This window comes from Streptopelia decaocto (assembly GCF_964273445.1).
Source record: "Streptopelia decaocto genome assembly, chromosome: 20".
Classification (NCBI taxonomy): domain Eukaryota; kingdom Metazoa; phylum Chordata; class Aves; order Columbiformes; family Columbidae; genus Streptopelia; species Streptopelia decaocto.
Genome location: NC_138675.1, coordinates 5,114,778 through 5,135,215, shown reverse-complemented (window position 1 = coordinate 5,135,215; position 20,438 = coordinate 5,114,778). Strand labels below are relative to the sequence as shown.

The 20,438-nt window shown below is 54.8% G+C and overlaps 1 protein-coding gene across 7 annotated transcripts in view; it reads right to left on the bottom strand.

Moving 5' to 3' along the window:
- SAMD11 (sterile alpha motif domain containing 11) overlaps window positions 1-20,438 on the bottom strand; it is a 97,625-nt gene that overhangs the window by 3,557 nt on the left and 73,630 nt on the right. For all 7 annotated transcript variants that reach the window (XM_082070029.1, XM_082070031.1, XM_082070030.1 and 4 more), the window contains 6 exons: window positions 18,376-18,520; window positions 11,433-11,548; window positions 10,979-11,057; window positions 10,076-10,779; window positions 3,895-4,019; window positions 554-664 (listed from right to left, as the gene is read on the bottom strand). In XM_082070029.1, the coding sequence (XP_081926155.1) occupies window positions 554-664; window positions 3,895-4,019; window positions 10,076-10,779; window positions 10,979-11,057; window positions 11,433-11,548; window positions 18,376-18,520 (1,280 nt within the window). The remainder of the gene's footprint in view (window positions 1-553; window positions 665-3,894; window positions 4,020-10,075; window positions 10,780-10,978; window positions 11,058-11,432; window positions 11,549-18,375; window positions 18,521-20,438) is intronic.

The following is a 20,438-nucleotide window of genomic DNA, read 5'->3' as shown; positions in this document are numbered from 1 at the left end:
TTTCTACTTCCAGTGTATCAAAATCCCAGTGACCAGCACAAGAGCAGCCCATCAACAAACCAGGGAGCTGTGACCAGCGACAGAGAAACGGCACCAAGGGCCATTAGCGGCACAGCGGAGAAGGGAAAGAGCTGGTCCGTTACTCGCTGGGGGGGGAAAGTCATCAACAGATGATGCTGAGATGCATTAAATGCATTTGTGCTTCAAGCCTCGCTACAAAGAACGGCCGGGAGCTGGTGAGGAGAACGAGCAGCAAGAGGACTTGGATCCAGTCTAGAAAAAAGGTGCAACTGGTTCCTGAGGTGGCTTTACCCTGCTCTCTAAGTGCTTTGGGATGGTGATTTTTAGGTTCAGCTGGTTTGTTCTGTGACCGGCTCCAGATGAGGATATAGAACATTTTGGAGAACAGATCAAGCTTTCTTGCAACCAGTATTACCAATAAATAAACAATTATTGCTTAATAATTCAATAAACCACATCTCTCAACAGCCTTATTCCAGCCAGGGACAACGTCAAACGGCGCCGCTTGGTGCCGCGTAGGAACCGTTCCTACCTGTGACCTGATCTTGAGCGCGGGCCCCAGCTTCAGCCCCATGTTGTTCAGCAAGTGCTCCTCGGTCAGGAGCGGCAGCGTCTCGCCGTCGATCGCCTGCTCGCGGAAAACCTGCGGGACAGACACGGGAGGTCAGGACGTTCCTGCTCCATGGGGGGATTGGACTGGATGATCTTTTGAGGTCCCTTCCAATCCCAAACATACTGTGATACTGTGACACCAGCCGCCATCCGACCGGCTGCTCCTGCTGCTGCGCGGGAGGCGCCGCAGAAAGGGTCAAACCGCTTATTAACAATAAAGTAGAAATTAATACTAAAACACGGGAGGTTTATACAATCCTGTATCCACAGCTGGGAGCCAACACGCAAAAAGGAGACGTGGGAATGTGAATTAGGCTGGCTGGGGCAGTTTGGATAAATCCTTTTCTTTTAAACGCTGGGATGGGGATTTTTTTTCTCTGGGGAATGTCCCCACGTGAGCAACCAAAACAGCTGATGTAAATGCACCGTGATGAGAACAGATGTGAGAAAGGAGACTGAGGTGCCCAGGGCCCTGTCCCAGCTCCAAAAAGGGCAGAAAACACACAAGAAAAGAATCGACATTGTGGCAAATCCCAGGTCGCTCACACTTGTGTGAACGTTTGGAAGAAGCTGCCCCAAGCAGCCTTCAAAAGCATTTCAGTCTTCAGTGGGGCAACAAGAAGGAGCAGCTGGCTCGTTCATGCGTTTCCTTCCCAAAGCTGCTCATTCCCCACACAGTCTCCAGGCCAAACACACACACAGGTCTGTGGAGCAACCTGCACGGTATATGGATTCATGTGCAACGCACCTTTTACACCTTTGTCTTCCTCCTCCGCCTGTCGTTCATCACAACCCTTCCGAGAACACGGCAGCAGCTGGAGCTGCATCCCTTCTCCCCAACACGTTTAGCGCCCTGGACCAACCCACATTGCGGTGCCAAACGGGCCATTAAACGCCATTCAACAGTTCCATTAACAGCCCAGAGTCTCTTACCCCTTTCACTTAGTTGGGTGAAGCAGAACCCAGTGATCTCCAAAACAACAGCAGGGCCATATGTAAGACTATTATATCATCTTATATCACTCTGATACGAACGCGTTCTAATACACCCAGCCACGCGAAACTGTGCTGTTTTAACACATTCTTAAGGACACAAAAAATTACTTTGTTTTGCCTCTATCTATTTCAAATGACAGGGTCACGCAAGAGCTTTCCACCTAATATGTACCGTGTTACAAAGGTTAAGGTCTGGATACGTCGCCTTATTGCTCCATTCTTCATACCCCGAGCAGGGCTGCGCTCGCACCAGCCTCCCCTGGGTGTTTATTCTGGATGTCCAGGCTCAATACGTCAAGAGTAAAGTGCCATCGTTTGGTAATTCAGCTGGCGGGTCCCGGGGATGTCACTCAGGTCCCGGGGATGTCACTCAGCTCCCGGGTTTGCTTACTAAACCAAACCTCCCTTTTTTGCTTTAACAGCCCAGCTCATACTGGATTCTCGCCCAAATGAACGGGCTGTGGGGCCTGATGCTGCCTCTCTGTACATCGGCTCCCGCACAGCATCGTTATCACTGAACACCACGGCGAGGAGGCGGTTTCACTGCCACAGCTGCGTTCTGGGTGGCCCGGAGCCGTCCCTCCCCGGCTGCTGGAGCCACGGCAGCTGAGCTCTGCAACTGTTCTCTATTGCCGGGCTCCACCAGCAAAGCTGCTCATGTGCAGCGTGTTTCTGCTCTTTGACCTGGCAAAACTACCATACCCATCTCTTTTCCTTCCTCTGAAGCCAACGTGGCTGGGAGCCAGACGCCTCCCTTTGCTCGGCGCTAAAACCCTCGCAAAAAGCCTTAAATTGCAAAAAGCATCCCCCGGGTCTCCACCCGCAGCAGAGACAAAGCTGAATATTGTCACGGGCTGAAGGCAGGAATGGCGACTCTTGTTTTGCTCAAGTTTTCTCGTTGGTTGAAGCACATTGAACGCAGCATCCCACCAAACCCGGCGCCAGACCCGGCGGCCGCGGGTTTGGGGAGCGCAGCGCGCGGCTCGGAGGACGGAGCGGGGTCGCCCTTCAGCGCTGGCACTTTCACAGTGAAAAACCTGTTATGCGTGTAACCGTAGTGCATAAAACCCCCTAAGCCACGTGCTCCCCGCGTAACGCAGCCCAGCAAAGCCACGACGAGGGGCTGTCTGCAGCGGCTCCCGTTACCGTAGAACACTGTGTTTGCAATGCACCGATTGCTGAAGCTCTGTCTCAGCGAGCTATTGATCTCTTTACGCCGGGAGCTGGCACAGACGGTGTGAACGGATGATCCTTCTGCAAGGTGTTAAAGATTTCTGCGCGTTTCCTACCGGTCTCACTCAGGAGCTTCCAGGCAGCTCTGATTTTCATTCCCCAGCGCAGGAATGCAAACTGCAATGTATTTTGGGTTCAGAGCCTTTTGCTGGAGCCCTGTGCAACACGCGCTGCGGCTCACACACGTACCCCTGAGCCCCTGACCATCCTCACTAAACCCAGCTCTACAGCTCAGACCTGATGCTTCTCCCATCAACATCCATCCATCCACCATCTTTTTTGAACCAGTTTCCTTTCCCTCCCTCTCTCCATAATCAGAAACGGACCCTTCTGTGCACACATGGTCACCCCGATCCAGCCCCAGGCGCCACCCAAATCTGAGCCGTTCCTCTTGGGGAATGTCACCTGCTCCTCATCCCCGTCACAAGCATTCACTTTCCTCAACGCTGCCTCTCGCATGCACAGCAGTTTGCTCCAAAGCAGCACGGGTTTTACAGGTGGTTTTAACAAAGCGTGTTGTGGTGGGATTAACATCACGGTTAAGTGGCAAGGAAGGACAGATTTTAGATTGAAAGCACATTATCCCGTCACCTGAGCAAGAAGAGGGGGGTGTGGGGTAATTCCAGGTTTCCGCTTCCCCATCCCCTCTGGAGGGATGCAAAAACACGACAGCTCCAAAACCGGGAGCTGGACAGTGAGACGTGACGCCAAGAGCCGCTAAACATCCCCAACTCGGGCGCTCACTCGTAACCTTGCCCCTGCTCCCATCAGATTCTTGCCTTATCGCTCCCCATCTGCAAAGCCCCGCACACACCTTCTCGGGGTGTTCACTGGCAGCAAGTAACTATTGAGCAATTCATCAGAACAAAAAAAGAAAATATAAATAAATAAAATCTTCATGCCCTGCAGGGCTCTGAGACAGAGCTGCCAGGAGGGACAGTGCAATAAAACAGGCACGGACGGGAGGGAGAAAATGGGCTTGCGGGGAGAACGACCCTCCCGTGATGTTCTCGAGGCCGTGAGCAGATTCACCTGAGTGTACTCGGTGCAGCCGGCCAGGCTGGACACGAAGCTGCAGACGTCCTCCACCGTCCACTTGCTGATGTCCTCCAGCGCCGGGCTCTCCTCGCCGTCCAGAAACAGACCTCCCATGGTGCCTGCAGCGGGCGGGGACGAGAAACAAACATAAATCATTAAAATCCCACACGGACAACAACTCGCCTGCAATCGGAATATTTTTCTCTAGCCACACATTCATCTTTAATGACCTGTCAATTAAAGCACTGGGCAGGGTCAATTCATAGGCCTCTTCCTCCTGGAGGTCTCCAGCTTAGGAAGGGGGGCAGGGGAAAGGAAAAATCCCAGTTAATGCATTTCATGTGTTTAATGTTCTTCAGCTGAGGGGAAGAAATGGGGGGGAGGGGAGAGAAAATACAAAAAACCCCTAAAACCCCTGAAGGAGTGTTTCTGCGCACGCACCGCAAAGCGGAAAACTCTGCCTGCCCTGTGGGTTTCTTCCCCCAACCCTTCTCCCGGCTACGTGCTCCGAATGACAACGGGCTCCGGCAGCTCTCGCGGTGGCCCAGCGCCCCGCCGCAGCCTGAGCCAACGGAGGACGTCTTCTCTTGTAAAGTATTCATTTTCAGTCCAAATATCCATGGGATGGGGCTGCCCGGCACAGCCGCGGGGCCGGGCAGCGCTCCGGGTGACGGGTGACCCCCGCCCGCCAGCCTCGGGACAGCACGGCTCAGGTTAGAGCCAATGTGTCAATTCTCCGAAACGCAACAGTGGTTCAGGTCCCAGCCCTGTCAGGGAGACGGAGGTGATGGGATCCAAAAGGGCCCCCAGCGTTGCTGGTGCCTGACAGCAGAGAAAACCGGACGGGAGGAGAGACACCCAGAATAAGAAACGGCAAGAGAAACGCCAGCCAGGTGACCTGTACTGAGCATAGTGAGCAAGGAAACATACAGGAACAAGAAATGAAGAAACCTGGTTCCAGAAAACACCAGTTTGGAAAAGAAAGGGATTGTAAACCTGTGGAACTCCTGCTGCAGGATGTCACTGAGACCAAGAGACCATAGGGATGTGAACATCCGTGATTATAGCGCGTAGAGGAGTGTATGAGGGGTATAAACAGTTATGAAAGAAAGTATTTCCCCCAGGGGTCTACCATGACAGAACTGTCTGTTCCGTAGGCTTAAGGTTTCTGCCTGATCCACACCTGGATGTCACCTCTTGCTGCGACTCCTTTTCTCCTGCCCGCAGCAGGCCGGGAGCGCCCCTGCCAGCACCGACAGGTACCGTGGGACGCAGCAGAACGACGGTGGGGGCACGAGCCCAAAGAACCTGGGGGAACACGCCAGGTCAGGGGCAAAGGCGCAGACACAGTCAACAGCAAAGCTGCACGTTGAGTTGACTGGGAAAGCCACTGGCACAGCCCAAACTAACAGGAAAAGGACGGGACTGACAGAGGAAGTTATCATGCCAATAGGATGCTTTTAGAACAACAGCGGTCTGCACGAGCAGCGCTCAGACGCTGCGTAATCATTTCCACCATGTTTCCGCTCCAGCTTCCCGCTTCCCACCCTCCGCATGGATCCTGCGGCTGCTCCACCGCTGGCGCTGGCTGCAGCCCACCCTGGCAGCACCGGCACGTCCCCGGGCATCTCCATGTGCCCCTCCTCAACGTGCACCCCCATGTTCACCTCCTCAACGCGCATCTCCATGTTCACCTCCTCAACGTGCACCCCCATGTTCACCTCCTCAACGTGCACCTCCTCAATGTTCACTTCCTCAACGTGCATCTCCATGTTCACCTCCTCAACGTGCACCCCCATGTTCACCTCCTCAACATGCACCTCCTCAACATGCATCTCCATGTGCCCCTCCTCCACGTGCACCTCCTCAATGTACATCTCCTCCACGTGCATCTCCTGCAGCAAGAACACATGGACCAACCTCTTGTGCAGAGAGGACCAGCCATTGGCTCCCAAAAGGAGAAGAGTCCATGGGCACCCACCAGACCCTTCACACCCTTGGTCTCTACCAATGGCTCCTGGGTGCAGTGACGGTCCCTCTCCGCTCCAGGTTTGCTCGCTGCTCCGGGACGGCTCTGCCCGGCCCCGATGTGCTGAGCCTGGGGGGCTCCTGGCCCCCCATAAAGCTTCAAATACTTTTGTGCGGCCGGTAACGGTGCAAACGAGCAGCTCTGGCGAGCCGGGCGCCCGCCGGCGCGGGAAGCCGAGCCCGTTGCCAAAGAGCCGCCGAGCGCTTCCCTTCCCCTCGCCACCCCCAGCTACCAGACAGACAGATGGACACGAGCCCTCATTCTCATTTCTACCGCATTCCATTTTCCAGGAGACAAACTCACAGCTGCCTATGTTAAAATTCACAAAACGCTTCAAATGGCTGAGGGCTTTTTTTTCCTTTTTTGCCATTTGAGGGCAGGGTTTTGCTTCCTTGGGGTGGGGGGTAACGCTCTTTCTCCTTTTTGGATGCGCGGCTGGAGCTTGGTAAATAGGAGAAGTGAAACTGAGCTCAATTATTCCAGGCACAGTCAATGCTGAGGCGAGACACCTCCATCTGCAGCCAGAGCGAGCATCTCCGAGGGGATCTGCCCGTAACAGCCAACTGCTTTAAAATTAGGCACTTCCTTATTCCAAAAGCCAGCCAAGGATTGAATTGCAGCAACACAGCGCTTGGGAATGAATTCTGCACTCACCAGCCAGCCCCATCCTCGGCTTTAACCTCAGGCTGATCCGTCCCCCCGGTCACACTCGCCAGGTCCCCACCAGCGTGGGCAGAGATTCAGCCCAGATGTTGCGTTCACAGCTGGCAGGGGTACAGGGAAAAGCGCTGGGCTTCGCTACAGCCCCTCTCCAGCACACGGGTCTGCAATGCTGGGAGCTCACCGAGCCTGGATGGGCTGCAGGGCTGCACGTCGCCCCGAGCTGGGCTGGGAACTGCTGCTCCTACCAAAGCCTTTCTCCTCTTGTGGTTTTCCTTCCCTTTGTCTCTTCGTGCCCCCAGAAGAAAGGATGGGAGAGGTCGAGACGCACACAGTAAACCTGCTGGGTCCAAGAGCGAGGGCAAGACGGGCCCCACACTATGGGAACAAGAAATATTTTCCATGTGCCCACACAGAGAGAAATACAATACGGCCAAAATATTTATCTCTGAGAGTTTGTTTTCCCATTTACACCAGGGAAAGGAGGCTTGACTGGTGGAAATATTCTTGGGAGGGGAAAAGGTAAATACCAATACTTTGGGTTCTGGCCTATTAGCAATTTCTGTGTCACAGAACTTAAAAGCTAGAGGGTGGAAACCTATTTCCACTGACGTTAGTGGCAAAACACCCCTGTTCTCTGCAGAAAAGCCCAAAATCTCACGGTGACTGTGGACATGCTCAGTCCTCGGAGCAACAAAGACAGTTACCATTCTGCGTACTCAGCACTCCTGGAGCCCGGGTTGATGTTCAGGTGTCCCCCTGCCCTCCTGCACCCAGCTCAGCCCTGTCCCCTGTCTGAAGTCACCAGATGCACAAACAGCCCCAGGCAGGACTCCTGCAGGACGGAGCAGCTGATCACAGCGGTCCCGCAGTGCATCACCACCCCTCGGCGCACCACACCCAGGCACTGGCCTATGTGATTTTAAAGTCTCTGGAGCAGAAGAGCTCGCGTCCTTCCTCCCATCCCTCCTCGGGAAGATACAGCACCGTCTGCTCCATCCCTGCGCGGCCGCACCCCCTCACTGCTGCTCTGGCAGTTTGGGGAATGATAACAAATAGATGCCAAGTGGCTGGAAGGGACGCACCTTCTATTATAATAATGACATGTCACTGGGTCCTGCTGGACTGCGAGGATGCATAAAGGGCAGCGTCTATTCCCTGCCAAGCCTCCTCTGTCTTGCTCTATGATAAATGATGGGCCAAGAGGCTGGTAATGGATTACGGAGCATTTCACCAGATGGGGCCCAGCGTGGAGGGACTGAAAAGAATCCATCGTCCCAAGCCAGTGTCTTGTAGACAGGTGTCCACATAAAAGCCCTCACCACCCGTGCCCGCAATCCATTTATAATTTCCTTCCCTCCTCCTGATGTCCAGCTGCTTCGGAGGAGAAACCAAAGGCTGAAAGGGTCAGGGAGAGCAACCCAATAAGAGAAACCTCTTCTGCAAACCCAGGCTGCAATGGGAGAGACAAGAGTTTTCTCTCCTGGCATCACAGGAGACAATCCAGGAGCCAAGAGGGAGGCCAGCGCACAAAGCAAACCCACTAGGAAGGGTTTACACTCCTATGGGTTTAATCAGTTTTGCTCCCACTCTCCCCGGCGCGCGCCGGAGAGGGCTCGGGTCACGCAGCGGCACTGCAAGGCTTGTGTTAATTGCTCTCCAGACTACGGATCGATAGAAGGATTTTAGCCTCCTGCACACTCCATCCTTCACCTTTTCCAAAGGACGAGGCCGGCGCAGGGCGGCGGGAGGAGGAGGAGAGCAGGGCTGCTGAAACCTTGACGAGATGAGGTCACTGAGCAGCCGCCAGATCCCCAGAAGGCAGCTCAGGGAATCGACCCAGCTCCGGCTGCCTCATCGATATTCTTCCCAGGAGGGACAGAAAACAGCTCTCTGCCTCCAAAGGAGGAGCCTCCCCTCGCTGGAAGACCAGAGGAACCGCCTGAAACTCAAGGGGCATTTTCTGCCAGCCACTTCCCTCCTCCTCCGGCCCCTCCTTTTGTCCTATCGCATTATTACACCTTTTTAAGGTGGTTATTCTATAACACCAGCCTCCAGGGTACAACCATCCTGGCCAAAAGAGCAGCTCTTGCGCAAAACTAGGATTATGGAAATCAGGCACTGGCAGAGGTGGGTGCAGCTCTGTTTTCAGGTGGTCTGTGTTCCCCAAGGGCCAAAGTAACACATTTTTCACTGACACACATCACCCCACGATCCCCGCAGCACTGGGATCGATCCAGCCCTCCACATTGTGCTGCCGAACTCCCAGCTCCTGCTGTGCTGCGTCGAACAAGATGCCCTTGTCTTCCCAAGGCTGTTTCAGGGGAGAGCTTTTGCTACAGAGCTGTACAGCACCCAGCAAAACAGGACTTAAACTCAGCTGCTGTCCCACAAACAGCCAGTACTAACAGCCACAACAACAGGCGAAGCTGGCCAAAAGCAAAAGAGCCCTCCGGAAAGACCTACAGCTCTGGCGCAGGCTCCACAAATCAGAAGCGCCTGAAAACCAGGCAGCGAAGCACAGCCCTGATCTTTGCCGAGGCCTCAAGACACGATCATGATATAAATTCGAAGTGATAATAATAAATGGCCTATTACAGTAACTTGCGCACTGCTGGGGGAGGGAGGAAACCCATCTCCAAGCCCGGTGTCCCCGCAGAGCCGCACGGCAGCGCCGAGCGCCGCGGAGCCGCGCCGTTCCCCTTTTAATGGCCGGGAGAAAAAGGCTCCTGCGAGGAAGCCTCAGCAGCCCAAGGCAGCGGGAATATTTATCACGTTGGCCACCTGCCTGTCACAGGAAAATCGCTTCCTCCTTCCTGGCTGGAAGGCAGCTCTAATGAGCGATGGGCAGCCGCGTTCACAACCGTCGCAGCTCTTTGCATTGAAAACAGGCAGCTTCGGCAACCCACACGCTCTGCGCCCCCTTCTCCCTCCTCCACGTGGCAGGAGGTCCTGCCTCCTGCTAATTGCTCAGCCAAGTAATTAGCTGAGGCAGATTTTAGCTCTTGGCTAGGCTAGCGGGGCTGCCACCCTGCTCTGCCCACAGGAGACCCCTGGGCAGAGCAGCTACCAGGGTGTGAAGCCCCTTCCAGATCCAAGACTTTGTAGAGCAGCATTTTGCAGCCATAAATAATTTCTCTTGCCTCTCACTGAAGGCCCCGATAGTTTACTGCCACCCGTCCTGAAACCTGGCTTCCAAAGAAGGCCCAAGCAACTGCACGATCCCTTAGTCCATCGTATTTTGATGTCCCTTCTCACGTGCTCGGGACTCACTTCGTCCCTGCTGACCCTCTTTACGACCCTTGATTTGCTCCATTGCAAATGAAGTCCTTCATACTAATTAAAATAAGGTGCTTGGCTCCCCGCAGAGAAAAAAAATATAACACAACAAGTAGAACAGGAAGGGGGAAGAGTCCCACTATTAGCACGCTGCAAAACACACCTCTGCTCCAGCTGGTAAGTCAGTGACAAGCCCCGCGCACTCACCTGCATGGAAGTACGGGCTCATGGTGTACGGGAACCCGAAGGGCAGCGGCTGGGGCGGCGGGATGGAGGCTGGCGGGAGGTATTTCACCTCGTTTTTGTTGATGCCCGGGCCAAGCAAATGGCTGGGGGACTCCGCGCTTGAGGAGCTGCAGGGAGCGTTTTGGCCGGCAGCCGCTTCACCCAGCTCCTTGGCCCCTTCGCAGACTTTGCCCGTCTCTTTGCACTCCTTCAGCTCAGCGGCCGAGCCGCTGCTCTCGGCCTTCAGGCTCTCCGGCTTCTCGTCGCTCACGTCCGCGTCGCTCTCAGAGTCCTTCATCTCCTCGTCGTTACAGTCCGGCGCCCCGTCCCGCGCGCGGGGCTCCGCCAGCTCCTTGGCCTCGCTCAGCCCCTGCGGCTCGGCGCGGTGATGCGCCGATTTGCGAGTGCCGCGCCGGGGCTGCTCCTTGGGCGGCGTGGAGCTGCTGGGGACGCTGGGGTTGAGGGACAGCAGGGGGGTGTTGTTGTGCCGCAGCACCAGCATGGCGTTCCTCCGGGACAGCTCCTCCCGCAGCGGGTGGCCCTCGGGGATGTCGTGCACGTTGCGCAGGGCCGGGTGGTCGGGGGGCAAACCGGGATGGAGGCTCAGGGGGTCACCAGCCAGTAGCCTTTGTCTGTGGAGATTCTCCAGCTCCTTCTGGCGGATGATCTCAGCTGACATCTCCAACCTACGTTGGGAAAGGCAGAGAGGGAACGTCAGGGGTGGCTCAGAGTAACCTGCTAACCCCCAGCCACACTGAACCAGAGCCTGTAGGGTAGAGGTGTCACCTGTGTGCAGCTGCACCTCACGTTACTCTGCCTGCTGCTAGGAAAGGGAAGGAAAAACCCAACCCAAGGCCAGGCAGGGCTGCCCTCTACGCTCTTTACCTTGCCAGGTTTTGCTTTCGTAGCATCTCTTGCTGCCGTGCAAACATCTCTGCTTGTGCCGGCTGCAGGAACCCATAACCTGGGGACAGGGAGAATAATAATACGGGGTTATTAATCTCAGCATTGACTCAGAGCAGCTCCCCAGGGGGCTAACAGAGAAGGAAAGGGCGATTGAGAGCTGCCTTTCTGTTCCAGAGCTCATCTATTCCCTCCTTCCCAAGGCGGCGCAGCTGCTGCTGAAACACAGGACCAGGGAGGCTGGTGGGGATTAAAAGAGCCAGCAGGCAAGGCGACCCGCTCCCGTCACTGCGAAACATGGGCAAAGTCAGCACCACAGTGACAGGGAAACACAGCAAACGCGCGTGGGCTGTTTGGCTCAAGGACAGCTTGTCACAGGCTGCACCTCTGCTCCTCCCGCTTCCCCGGCCAATTCAAGTGCTCCTGACACACTCACCTGGCGTCTGGCACAGAGCCGAAGGCACCCCGAGGAATGGAGGTCTCAAGTGGGGCCCCAGGGCAATATGGGGCGCGTTCTGGGGTGAAAGCAGAGGCGGTGGGTGCGATATTTCCCTGCAGAAATCAAAAAATAAATTCATGTTGAAAAGCTGGAGGCTCCCTGGCTCAGGAAGAACAAACATCCTTTCTGCAGATGAACTGCCTTCTGTACCATAGGCTCTTCCAAGATAGAAAAATGACTATTCGTCCCATATGCAAAACTTTTAAAAGGGAGAGAAAAAAGAAAGTAAGCAGAATCAGAAGGGGAAAAAGCAGGCAGGACTCCATAGGTCCCACATACTTTGGTACATTTGCTTCCGTGGCCTTTCAGCTGGGCTGTTCAAAGGCGCTTTGGCTGCCCAGGACTAGCAAACAAGACTGAAGATGCTGCATCTGCCTGTCCTGTTAGCAAGCTTGGGTTAATATCCCAACTGCCTGACAACTGAAAAGCCATATTATCTATATTTTAGGAGCTGAAGAGTGGGTCTGGGAAGATCTGAATTCACCACTGGCACACCTTGCAAAAAATCACTGTCCTAGCTGGGACAAAGAGGACGTTTAATTCTGGAGAGAAAAGCTCTACGTGGGGCTGAGCAAGAAGCAGAACTGGAGAAGGGGTGGGTGACGCTGGCCAGGGTGAGCAGAGCAGATGTAAGGTGGCAATAAGCTGGAAGAGGCAGGTTTGAGGGGTGGGAGGAGGACAATGCCTGGAAGCAAAGCAGGGAGCGGGGGAAAAGAGGGGAAAGAAAAAAGGCAGGAAGGGAATAAGAGCCAAGGTCTCTTCCATTAGTCAAATCTGCCCTGGGAGCCTGCAAGCAAATCTCTGCTTTCCGGCTGCACATCTCTTAATTCCTTTTGATGGCCACTTACAACATTATTACCTTCACCAGGGCATCTAGAGGCAAAGCCAAGTGCTGTGCCGTTTATTTTCATTTTACAATATCTCCCTGTAAAATCTGCTTCAGGAGAGACTGGAGGGCAAGAGAAAGGGAGCAAGAAGGTGCGTGTGACTTTGCAACAAACCGACCACAGGCACAGCCGCGCTCCCCTTTTCGGTCAGGGGGATAAGGTGAGAACCCCATGGGGCTGGGTCCCCACGGCACACAGCTGGGGATGGATTTCCACCATGGCTCACGAAAAGCAAGACAAGGACTCTGTGAGGATGAGATAGGCAAGGAAAACATTCCTGTCCTTTCCCTAGGTCTTCCTAGCGCAGTTTTATCCAGATTTTATACAACAACCACTACAAAACACTGCACAGAATGGGCTGAGCCTCCAAAATCCCTCCTCCTCCCTACCCCTTGCCCATCCGCCTGTCTCTGCTCCCCTTCTCCCCTTCCCTGCCTGTCTCCATCTCCCCTTTCTTCCTCCTTCCTCCCCTAGCTCTCCTCTAAACTAATTGCACAGCTCGCTGTGTCTGGAGGAGAGCCACAGATCGATCCGTCGCTGTTGAAATGTTAATGCTAATCGTATAACCGCTCCGCCAGCACCTCGCACTTCGGTGGCAGCTCCAATTAATCTCAGGTAACGCAGCGCGTGACCTTCGGCTGGGAGCCGGGGCAGCAGCCAAGCGATGCTTATGTAATTACACCATGAAGTGTGTAATCACCTGCCCTAATCCCCGAGGCCTCACAATTAGCCGAGGCCTCGGTCGCTGGGCTGCCAAGTGCTTTGCCACCCCGGACAGCCTGCAGATGAATAACGGACAATTAAAGCGGCATGACGGGGGCTAGGAGGTGTCCGTTCGATCGTAATTAGCTGTAATCATGGGGAGACGAGCCTGGCAGACGTGCTGTTCGTTTTATAAGAAGCAATTTAGGAAATCAAGTCGCTTTTAACCATTCCGTGGCCAGGCGAGCGGTGGCTGTGCCCTCCCTGCCTTTTCTAAGTGCAGAAGAGGGGATTTTGTAGGAGAGATAAGGCAGAGAAGCCCCAGGTGCAGGCTGCACACAAAGAGCTCAGAAGGAAACACTAAAAACAAAGAGAGCTCCTTGATTTTAGCCAAGAAGAGACAACCTGCGCCCAGGAAGGATAATGTTTGATGGGGATCAGGCCTGGACACTGGAAAATAAAAGCTTCTCCCTTTGGTGGCAGCCCCATGTCAATCAGCGGCTATTTTTATGCTTTAATGTTGCACTACAGGGCCTAACTTTGATCCCTACGGAATTCACATCTGCTCGAGACCCCGCAGCCCGTTCCCTCTGTCCTCTCATGGGAGCCGTGCAGCTTCCCTGCCTTTCGGGGCCGGGGATCACAGACTGGGAAGGGGGGAACGGCTGGAGAGCCCAGAGTTGCTCTCTCGGCACCACTGGAGCTCTCTATCTCCATCAAACACACGCAGACAGAGCTGCTGGGCGAGGGCAGATCAACAGGAGCAGCCCAGGGTCCCGCGCCCGGCGCTGCCGCCCCCGTGAGTCCGTAGCCTGGATTCAGAAGCTGCGTATGGCCAAATGAATTGGCGTCCCCGGAGTAAAAAGCCCCAGAGGCCTTACCAAAGGCTGCTGCGCTTTTGGGCAGATGTGCACCAGCACACAAACCCTTTGCATCTTTTCTCAGGTACACATGAGTCTTCAACCCCCTGTTTATTTCCTTCCTCCTTCCACCTCTCAGAGTAAGGGCTGAATTGCAGTGCCATAGTCTGAGAATGTGAATTTAGCCCGTGGCAATTACATCTGCTAAGTCTTGTCCTTACCTTGCAGAGAGCAATTCTGTGTTACTGCATATTCCTCCTCCCAGCCCCCTTTCTTTTTTCCCCCTAATATGCCAGCTGGAGGCTTGTGAGCAGAGTATTAGGGGATTTGCACTGCGTGCTGCTAAATTTGATATGTCCTTTAACAGGAGACAAATGGTTCACAAGGCTTAAAAACTATCGACTTTTCTTTAACAATAAGCACTAATGGCCTTCAAATAATCAATATTTAAAGTCATTATGGGGTTACACATTATACTGTTAAAACCAAGCCTTTCACTTTAACCCCATCATATCCTCCCAAGCCCAGAGCTGTGCTCCCCCGACTCGATCCGAGCTCAGAACTGAAGGCTCGGAGCACAGGCTGTGACTGGAGATGTGAGAGGGTCAGGAAATGCAGATTGAAACCGGCAAGGCATGGAAATAAATTTAGAACGGATGGAAGAGGGGAAAAAAAAAGAATGCATGAAAGCTCTGCTTGCTTCTGCTTTGCATTTGATAGGAAGAGACACTTAAAACCTGGGGTAACAGGCGAGCGGCACAGGGCTCCTTGCTGGGTCGCCATCCGCAGACGCTGGCTGTGCCAGGAAGGGAAAATAAATAAAATGAAAGGGCTTTCTAAAAACGGTGTTTGGGATTTCCAGGCAGGAGGAGACACAGATTGGCGCTGCCCGTCTAGGGCCTGAACACACAGAGTCTGGTTTGTGCTGCCAGGGAAATCGCTCCCTCAGAATCCCAACTGGTGCTGAAACCAAATTAGTGAAATCGGGTCAAGCTCTTTGGCCTTTGTTCTGCACAACGTTCAGCCAGCTGGGATCTGGTGAGGAATGCGAAAATCACAGAAACAGCACGCAGAGCTGAGAAGGGGATGCGAGGCTGGGACGGGTAAGATTAGGAGACAGAACGTGTCCAGGGAGACAGGAGGAGGAGTGAAAATGAAAACCTCTGCGATGCAAAGTGAAAGAATTAGGTGGTGAAAGAAAAAATGGCAGTAAGAGCAGATGGAAAGAACCCAATCCAGAAATGCTTGCTGGGTATTTCAGGCACATCCTTGCACAGAGAAAGGCTCTGGCTGGTGCACAATGTTTGTCATCTGTGAGACTCTGCGGCTCCCGCTCCCACAACGCTCCAGCCAAAGGGTTCGGCCTCCCCAGACCCAGCGGATCAGCATGTGGGTGGCATCTCACGCAGGCAGCGTTTCGTGCTCCTTGGCATTCGTCCTGCCTTCGCCCCATCATTGTCTATGGTCCTGAGAGACAAACTGTGTCCCTAACGCCTCCCACAGACAGCACCAGAGCCAGCTGAATGCTGTCACCAAATATCTGCCTCAGCAGACTCCGCAGGGCACAGCCACCTGCCATTTCTGCAGGAGACACAGCGCCTTGGAGATGGGAAGCACTCCAGGCTGGAGTAGTTACAATGACACCTTTTAGTTGTACCCTTTCCTCTTCCAAGTTTTTTATAGCGCTGAACTCAACCGCCTTCTCAAACAAACCACCAGGTCCTGGTGCTTTTATGATCCAAGTCTGAATCAATCTAGAGAAGGATCTAGGACACCCAAACCATGAAACCAAATGGATTCTCAAGCCTGCAGCTTGAGTCTACTTCTGGCAAGATACATCAGTTTTACTAACTCTTTTTGACAGAGGAGGAAGCTGGAGCAAAGAGGTGAAGGGACCATTACTCTGCTAAAATGACCTTAGAACCTGGTCCAAGAAAATCCATATTCAGAGTGTCTGTGTGCACCCATGTGTGTATCATCCCCTCCAGAGCCAGCACCCACCTGCCTGCCTTGTTCTTGGTATCATTAAACCTACCAGTTTCTGACCAGCAAAGACGGATGCTAACCAGTTAACGAGTGTCTGAACATACCTGTCTTCCCAATTGCTGCCTCACTCAGACTCATCGCCCACCTCTTCACACCTAGAAACTGGAAATCTGTGTATATAATCTAAGTTCCCACTAGCAGGCAAAGGTCTCTGCGTTCCTGTCTTTGCAAAAACAGCAGCGCTGCCCTGATAAATAGAACTGGGACACCAGTGTGGGTTCCCCCCGCCTTGCTTTGCCGAACGCGATGGCTGAAGTCTGGAGTGGTTAATTATTCTTGCCCACAAAGCTGCTGCACTGCGAGCTGACCTGATCCCCACAGATCTCCCGATAGGAACTCGAAATGGAATTTTAACACCACGCCAAACAGTTCACATCCCCCTGCATCATGCGTTATTACTTCTGCTTCTGGGAAAGGAGACGCCATAAATCTACCTACAGTTTGCCTATGTACGTGAGCCAGCTTCCTCCACTGCCTCCTCCTCCTCTCTCAGTGCCTACCTGAACCTTTTAAAATTTCTGTATCTTCATAATAAAGGTGCACAAAGGATGCTTTGATTTACCCTGTTGATAAGGACAAGTACAAACCGAAGGCTAAGAGCAACAGGGAGAACGGAAGGGAGAAATTAACCCATGCACTGCTTTATAATCCGTGGCCACGGTTTCCCCTAACATACCCCAAAATGCCTGTGGTGCTTTGGCGGAACAGCAATAAACAGTGTGCATGTGAGAGCCCCAAGCAGGCCGCTCTGGGCGGGAGCAGAGCCTCAGTGACACCCAGGCGGCTGCAGACCTCCGGGACAAACAACGATTGCGTGAACTAACGTCACGCAGACTTACCCAGTCACGACTATGGGCCATAGCTGCAGCTCCCCGTTTCCCAGCAGGACTCCCCATCTCTGCTGAGCGAGGATTATCACACCTGAGAGCCTGGCCAGGGCAGCAGGCCACCCAGAGCCAGCTCTCTCCCTCCCACCACCGGGGAACACCAGCCCTCAATCCAGTCCTCTGCTTAAACATCCACGTAACACTCTTTTCCTAAATGATTTAAGGCTTCCTGGCCCAGCCCAGCTCCACTACCTAAAACATCTGCCCGGCAGCAGCAAGTACCTCTGGGTTTGATACAGATCTAATTCATTTTCAGTCTGCCCCTCCGATGTGCAGCACCTCCCCACAAGAAACCTCCACCCTTCCGTACGTGCCTTTTCGGCCAGGCCTCCGGCTGGCCTGGCACCTCTCCAGGCCACACAGAGCTGGAGAAACGTTCCCCATGACTGGCTGCACTGAAACTCGCCTATCTCTGCATTCTTCACAGGTCTGCCTACAATCCACATGGACCGGGGTTGGATTTTATTAGGTGGGTTAGCCAAAGTACACCCTGTGGGTTTACCAGGTCTTCCCAGCCCCTAAACGTTGCAAACCTATTGGGCAGAAAGAAGGAAAAACACAGGATCTGCAGGGCTGTAAATGGGGGCGGGGGGGAATTACTCTGAACCCAACACATACATGCGCCTGCTATAGAACTAACATTGCAGCCTGCAGCCTGCCCCCACCCCGAGATTAAAGCCAAAAAAGTCTGGATCCTGAAGCCTTTCACGGCCTGTCTGGTAACTCAGAGGGTCTTTGCATCCCCATGGCTGCCAGGCCCTCTCCCGCCTCTGCTACCCTTGTCAGAAATGCACACAGCTTTAATTTAATATCCTTCTGAAGTTCTTGATTGCGGAGGGAATGGCTTATGGCACAGAGCAAGATAAATGAGACAGAATTTCCTGGGGTGGCGTGGGGGAGGGAAATCAGCTTTCCAGCACTCCTATCCGTGAAAAAGAGAAGCCGTGTCTTCTTGTTCCTTAAAAAATAAAATTTCTTCTCTTTCTATTCCATTCTAGAGCATTTGCTCTCTCTAATTATCTGGGGATGTGATAAAACGCAAACTGAAAACATCTTAACTTGCTCTGTGCCAAAGAACAGGTCAGAGTCCAGCATCCAGTCGGAGATCCAGGGCAGAATTGGGATGGTTCCCTCCAGCCAGTCGCTGGATGCGAGCACGTATGTGAGCACGTATGTGAGCACGTATGTGCACGAGCACAGATCACTCCCTTTGCACAAACACATCCCCACGTGTGGCAGGCGCGTGTGCAAACCCCCACTTTGCACCTGCATAACGCCCAAGAGCGTGAACGCCCAAGGAGACGTTAACACATCACCGGGGCAAATCCAATCTGCGCACCCTGACGGGACCCTCACAGCACCCTGCACGCCCTTCCCTGGCTCTGAGGGTGCACGCCGGCCCGAGCCCCCCAACCCCCGCGGCTGCAGCAAACCCCGCCCCGGGGCGGGGGCGATTCGCGGCCCTTCCCCGTCCCCCTGCGGAGCTGCCCCCGGATACCTCTCGGGGAAGTGGGTGTCCCTGTGCTGGGGGAGGCCCTGCTTCCTCCGCTGGCTGGAAGAGTTGCTGGCCGAGGGGATGTGCGCTTCCATCGCGCCGGGGTTGCGCGCTGCCGCCGCCACCTCTTGCCGCGCCCGGAGGAGATCTGGGGAGAGGGAAGGGATGAGCTGCTGCCCGGTTCGGGCCCCGACACCCCACCCCCGGACCCCCGGCAGCACCCACCGCCTGCCCTCCGCCGCGGGGGAGGCTCCGGCTCCCACCCGCAGCCGCGCAGCCCCCGGGCGGGAGCGCTGCTCCGGGGCTGCTCCCGGCTCCCCGCGGGCGACAGGGCTGCTCCGGGGCTGCTCCCGTCCCGTCCCTCCCCGCAGCCCCTCGGGCGACAGCCTGCTCCTCGCTCCCCCCGCTGCGGACGGGCTGTCAAGCGGCGGGGGAGCGCGGCCGGTCCCGCGGCTCCGCTGCCCGGGGCGGCCCCGGGAACTCACCCGGCAGAGCGGGCTCGGAGCGGGATCCGCCTCCGCCGCCAAGGGAGTTTGGCAGCGGAGGAAATTGTGCAACTACGGGAGGGGGTGGATTGCTGGTTAATTGCCTTCCTGTTGGAGGGAGGGAAGGAAGGAGGGAGGGAGGGAAGAAGGGAGGGAAGGATGGATGAATGGGGAGAGACAAAAAGGAGAGGGAGGTACCTCCCGGTCCCCGAGCAGACCCGCAGCAGCACCTGCCCCGGCTCCACCGGCCGCTCGCTGGGCACTGCTGATTTTGGGTCGCCTTCCCGGGGGCTGCAGGGTTTGCTGCGGGTCAGCGCTCTGTGCCCGGGACCCCCAGCAAGGCAGCATCTGCCCCCCCAAAACCCCGGCCCAGCACCTCCCACTGCTGCCAAAAGCAGGGGGTGGCGGGGGGGCCGTGCCCCTTGGCAGAGCACCCATCGCTACTACTAGGTACAGGCTAGCAGGGGGGCCGCAGCACTGCAGAGCACCAAGGGCTGTTTTCCTAAACATGGTGACCCCCCCACCAGCCACCCAGAGCTGGGGGGATGCTGTGGGCCAAGCCTGGGCAAGGGGGGACACCGGGGCAAAGGGTGACACTTGGCACCGGCAGGTCGGTACCTGCCTAGCACAGCTCTGCCATAGGAAAGTCAAGGGCTGGGCCACGGAGCAGACGAGGATGGGGCGCAGAAAGGGGCCCCTTCCATCCCGAGACAAACCACTTCCATTAGCCCACTGGCTGCAGGTCAGAAAGAAGCGCAGCCCTCGTGAAACCCTGCCCTGCATCAACACACCCAAGATGTGCCCGACCCAGCGTGAGCTTCACCGATCACTCGATTAAATATTGTGGTGCTGGTCAGGGCTGAAGCCCCGTGGTGGGACTGCAGGCGGCGGTGGAAACGCTTACACAGCTGCTGGTTTTGGTGGCAATAAGGAGGACACTGGTACCTGAATGTTTCTAGCCACATTCATGCACACACAATGCCTGTCCCCACATCCCCAAACGAGGGGACAAACATTTAAACGACACACAATACGTACTGCAAAAGTATGTAAGAAATAGTGAAACAACAAGCCCCATCAGATCACATAAAAAGCCTAGAGAATTCTCTGAGCCAGGGACCGTGCACCTTCAATGTTTATAAATTAATTATCTGAAAAACCCAGGTCACTCCTTATTGCCACAGCGGCTGTAATTTAGCAGTCTGGCATGCGGCCAGTTCCAGAAGCCGCATTGATCCTGAATGACCGCAACACCCGCCCCCCCGCACACCCTCTCCTTCTCCTCTCCCCTCCCTCCCTCCCTGCACCCCCACCCCTCGCACGGCCCCCCCCGGAATCTGTTATTTACAATCCTGCACTCTGACAGTTGGGAAATCAGATTGATTGACAGTGGGACGCTGGCGGATGGAGGTTCCAGGCACGGAGACAGACTGAATTCAGAATGCGGGATGAATGCCACTGGGGGAATGGGGGCGGAGAAGGGGGGTTGAAATGCAATTAAAAAAAAAAGATTTCTAAATTATTAACATTTTTTAAATTATTAATGTTATTGGTGCCTCCACGTGAGCCCGCAGATAAACT